The sequence below is a fragment of the Apis dorsata genome, unplaced genomic scaffold (assembly GCF_000469605.1).
Source record: "Apis dorsata unplaced genomic scaffold, Apis dorsata 1.3 scaffold_1028, whole genome shotgun sequence".
NCBI classification, from domain to species: Eukaryota; Metazoa; Arthropoda; class Insecta; order Hymenoptera; family Apidae; genus Apis; species Apis dorsata.
Genome location: NW_006264127.1, coordinates 6,832 through 12,544, shown reverse-complemented (window position 1 = coordinate 12,544; position 5,713 = coordinate 6,832). Strand labels below are relative to the sequence as shown.

General features: G+C 16.9%; 2 protein-coding genes across 2 annotated transcripts in view; one reads left to right on the top strand and one right to left on the bottom strand.

Annotated features, from left to right (window-relative positions):
- Nucleotides 1-257: 257 nt before the first annotated feature.
- On the bottom strand, nucleotides 258-1,373 carry LOC102670592 (transmembrane protein 242). Its single transcript, XM_006624319.2, has 2 exons — nucleotides 1,143-1,373; nucleotides 258-758 (listed from the first exon to the last, which is right to left on the bottom strand). Exons 1-2 carry the CDS (start codon nucleotides 1,195-1,197, stop codon nucleotides 382-384), a joined length of 432 nt encoding a protein of 143 aa, XP_006624382.1. The 5' UTR covers nucleotides 1,198-1,373; the 3' UTR covers nucleotides 258-381.
- A 1,475-nt stretch (nucleotides 1,374-2,848) lies between these two features.
- Nucleotides 2,849-5,713, top strand: part of LOC102681923 (protein transport protein Sec24B) — a 9,437-nt gene continuing 6,572 nt past the window's right edge. Inside the window, exons 1-2 of the mRNA XM_031514502.1 lie at nucleotides 2,849-3,006; nucleotides 3,686-3,832. Coding sequence (XP_031370362.1) covers nucleotides 3,710-3,832 — 123 coding nt within the window. The 5' untranslated portion in view covers nucleotides 2,849-3,006; nucleotides 3,686-3,709. The remainder of the gene's footprint in view (nucleotides 3,007-3,685; nucleotides 3,833-5,713) is intronic.

Sequence of the window (5,713 nt, the reverse complement as noted above, 5' to 3'; positions counted from 1 at the left end):
CTATATAATAATAATATATATATATATATATATATATTTTTTTTTAATCAAATGTCTTTTATCAGAATTACAATTAAAATAAATTTTTATATTATTTAGATATGTAAAATTTAATATTCTGTATGATATTATAAATCAAATTTCTATTATTTATTAATAATATATTATAAATATTAATTTTTACATAATAAATAAACAATACAAGATTTTAAATTTATTTTACGTATAGATATTTGAAACTAACTTTTTAATTGAATTGAATGCAATTCTATTCTTGTTTTATAAACTTATAGATCAAATGTTAGATGTGCGAAGATGAGCGAAACAATTATATTCTTTCTTATTTATATATGTACATATATATATATAATGTAAACAAAATTATTTTTCTTTACCCCATTCTTCTGAAACATATTTTAATAAATCTGTAAGATTTTCAAATTCAGTTCTACTTTGAGGAGGATCATTTTTTGGTATTTTTGGTAAAATATTTCCAGCTTTTAATCGAAACTCTTTAGCATTAGTAGCTCCAGATAGTTTCCAAATTCCATAAAAAAGTATACTACAACCACTAACTGCCCATGCAGAACCCCATAATAAAGCTCTTGTAGCAAGTGCTGCACCAGATTCTTGAAGACCTTTTCCTCCCATAAATCCAATATCAAAATGTTTACTATCCTGTTTCTTAACTGATGCTAAAGCATTAAAAAAACCAATCATAGCAGAAATTCCTGCTATTCCAGTCAAGAATAATGTTTCTGAAATAAAAATTCATAATATTGGTATTATTAAAACAAAGTAACATTATAAATATTAAAATATATTATATCATTACAGTTAAAAAAGTATAGATTATATATAATTTCATATTTTACTATAGATTATTACATAAATTAAATTCATATCTTTTATTCTATATGAACTGTGAATTTAAATTTATTTTATATTTTTTTAATAAATTAAAAATTTTATATAAATTTCTTATTTTATTATATACATTTATAATTATAATAAAACAACAATAAAATAAATAAATATAAATAATAAAAATATATATTCAACATATATATTCTTTTCAATTTATATAATTTTAAATGAAATTATTAAATTACGAAATAAAATTAATTTAAACACATACTTACCATATAACATTTCTTTTCTTTTCTTTGTATCTGGCTTTCTATTTACTTCTGACATGATTATTGTTTTAAATTATATTATTTTTCATTTAATTGTTAATACATTGTATTATCGAAAAAATAACACTTGGAAAAATCTTTAGAAAAAATTCAAATAATACAAAATGTTAAACTTTGTTATACTGTTTCTTCACTGTTTACCATATGAATTTTTTAAAAATATATAAAATTTTTATTAAATAATTTATTAATAATTATTATTTTTTATATTTAAATAATAATAATTCGTAACCTTACATCTCTTCATAAAAAATTAAAGTAAAATTTCAAAAAAGAATATTAAAATTTTTTATCCTTTTTTTATGCATTTCATAAATTCAATATGTAAATCATTTTTAATGTGTAAAATTCGAAAATAGCGATCATAATTATTAAAATTCAATGATTCAAAAGTAATTTTCATTCAAGATTGTAATTTGGATATTTTTACGAGTTACATGATGCCATGTTGAACTTTTATCCAATCCAATATAATTGGATAATAAAAGCACCAGTCCGCCAAATTCAAATTATTTGGAATAGAAAATTTATATGTATTATAATTTAAAAATTCAAATTGAATAATATATTAATTTAACATTCGTGAGATGATTAAATAATGAGCATTTTCAATAACAATTAATGATCAACTTCAGAGATTTAGATTTTACTTTATGTAAATATCAAAATTGAAAAAAATAATAGTTTCAATATATTAATCTATATATATAAATAGAATACATCGATTTTTTCAAAACATCGATGTATTGTTTTCATTCTTATTTAATGTATAATTATAATTATATACAATATATAATTATAATAATACAATATATAATTATTGCACAATTCGTACAAAAATGCAATAAAAATGATTACAAATATCAAAATCAATGAACTATACGAAAATTTAATTGATTATTTCCGAAATATTCTATTTCTTGCAATAAGTTGATAAAAGAGAGATAATTATATTAATCTATGAAATATAAATATATTAATATGTAATAAAAACGATAATAAATTTATTATTTCATTTTAATATGTAATATATTCTCGAATATGATTTTTTTGTAATATTATAATAATATTATAATCATATGTACTTAGAGAGCAATAAATATAGAGCGATAAAATGGAAGTATTAAAAAATGATTTAAAATATAATAATAGAATATTTAAACATATAAATATATAAAATAAAGTGAAATTTCGAAACATATTAAGCATTTTTATGACTTTAAACACTTTTTTTATAATCTTATTTTCTATATTTTTCGTTTTTTTATATAGAATAATATCAAAAATTATTTTACAAAAAATATTATAAATAGCAATACTGTTTAAAACAATTGCATTTTACAATATACAATATATACAATGTATACATAAAAACGAACATTTTTCTTTTTTAATTTTCTTTGGAATAGAAATAGTTTGATTCAAATATAATATCATATTAATATTATATAAATATATATATATTAAGTTTTATGAAATTATATTTATATATATATAAGTATATATATAAATATATATAATCTTTATAGAATTTGCAATGTAATTATGTATATGTAAATACATATCTCTAATAAATTAATTATTTTAATTAGTACACAAGTATATAAATAGTTTATGATCAGTCCACTAATTAAAAAAGGCGCCACAATCTGAGCTGCCACGTAATGTTGTGTGTCGCGTTGATGAAGTATAATATTTTCGAGGATAATAAACTACGAATTATTCTGTAAAAAGTGTAATGTACATTTCATTGTGCAGTGTCGAATAAAGTTTTTATCATATATTCTGTGTTAATCTCGTCCAAAAGGTGAGAAATTTTTTTTATTATTGAAAAGATAAATAAAACCATAGACTTCATGATATTTCTACTTGAATATGACGTTTTAACCTTTTCGGATTTCTTTCTAGTCTTTTAATATTTGTACAATTAATTAATTAAATTAGTTTTTTGAAAATCAATATTAATATATATTAATATAAATATTTACATTTAATTTTGAAATATGTATCTATTACTTTTCAATTATTGATAACTATTAATATTCAAATAGTTTTCAATAATTAATAAAGAATATTAATAATATTTTTAATATTCAATATTAGTTATATTAATAAAGAATATATATTATATCTTTAAATTGAAATTTTTTTATATTTTAAAGATATTTTTTAAATACTACAGTTAATAAAATTTTAAAAAAATAAAATATATTTAATATACATTATATAATTAATAAACATTATAATTATTATACATTATATAATAATTAAATATATATTATATATAATGTTTTTATTTTTTTTTTGTATTAAGTATATACATACTTTTTATTTCTTTTATTTTAAATTTTTTATTTATAATATTGATTTCATTTTCTTCACTTCATTTTTATATATTAGAAATATATAGAATATATTTTTATATATTCTAAAATTTGTTTAAAATAATAATTAAAAAAAAAAGAATATTTAATCTTTTTTTTTAGTATCTAAGTCAGCTATCAAATCCAATGAGTATGCCACCAGATTCTATGAATAAACGATATTCAGAATCATATTCTGATCAAATGAATCATATAAATAATCAAATGAATATGATGTCTACAACACAACTTGGTTATAATAAACTATGGGTAAGTAATAAACATGAATATTTTAAAGCAGTTTTACATTTTATATATAAAATTATATATAAAATGTATTTTATAATTATATATTAATGTAATTTATAATATTAAATTTGTCCAAAAAAATTAATATATTTTATATATTGTCTTTTATATAATAATTCAAATGAATCACGTTTATTATAATATTGCATTTATATAAGATATATATTATACATATATATATATATATATTTTCGAAGTCTTATGAAAATTTCTTATTAAAGCTTGAGTTATTATAGTTTTTCAAAAATTAAAATATATTGTTTAATATGAAAATTATGATTATTTGGATTAATGATTTTTTATGTTTAAGTTGAATTTAATTGTTATAAATTTTCCATTGTAAAAAATTATCAAATTGATATAATTAATATACAGATATAATACAGAATATTTATGAGACTTTGAAAAGACAATTTTTCGGGAGACCAAAATAAATACAAAAATTGATATATAAAGTTGATATCAATTAAAGCTTATTTATTAGTTATAAGTAGACTGCAGATATTTATGTAAAATTTGAATCTACAAAAACATACAAAATGCACATAACAAAAAGATACAAAATATTTAAATTAGAATATACATTATTATATTTGAGAAATAAAAAAATCTTTAAGCTTTATTCTTTAATTATATTTATAGCAATTGAATTTTGCAGAAAATTCTGTGATTTAGTTACAAGCAATTTACATTAGATAAAACAAAATAGAGACAGAATAGTTTCATTCTATCTCCATATTTATCTAATGCAAATTAAAATTGTTTATAACTTAAATATAAATAAGATTTTTTTTCAATCTTTTTTGTATAATAATTTTTATATTATTGCATTGTTTTGTTAATAAATTATGATAAATAAAAAAAAAGTAGAAAAATTAGAAAATTAATTTAAAAGAAATTATTGAATTACAATCTTTTTATCTACTAATTATAATTATGAAGTATAATTATTTTTATTTTTATTTTTTTTATTTAATTTTTACTTAATTTTGCGTACAGTCGTTTGCATTAATATTCTAACATTTTAATATGCAAAAGATTATTGTTGTATATATTTGTTATAGATATAATGAATTGATCTTTTTTTTAAGTATTTCTGTAATAAATAGAAAAATTTAATATATTTAATACATATAATATATAATAAAGTACACGTATATATAAATTATACAATATATAATATAAATATACAATATAAATTATACAATATATTTATTAAATATGTATATTGTAAATGTATTTCAATATATATTTTAATATTTTTTGTGATTCGCGATCATATTTCTGTTCGAAAATGGCGCTTGAATTAACTGAACTGCCACGTAATGTTATATAGTACGTCGATAAAGTATTTTTCTAATAATAAATGTGAAATTATTATTGTGAATTATTGTGAAAAATGCAATATGTATTGTGTAATGAAGTTTAAATTTTTCTTTATATTTGTGTAATAATTTTATTTAAAAAGTGAAATTTTTTCCATGTTAAAAAAATCCAAGAAAATTTTGGGCTTTATAATACAAACTTTTCTGTCTTTTCTTGATTTGTTTTTGATTTTTGATAAATCATTAATTAAATTTGAAATTTAATTAAATTAATTTTTGAATATTGAAATATCAATATTATCAATTAGTTTTTTTTCATATTGTATAAGTATGTCATTAACTTTATTTTTTCAGTTATTAAAAACTGTTTGGTAATTGACAAGGGATATTGTTTCAATTTTATTTTTATAAATTGATTCAAATTTTATTAAATTTTGAAGATATTTTTTAAATACTGTATTTAATAAAAGATTATATAAAAGAAATATTTAATATCTTTGTTTTTTTTTGTAAATAT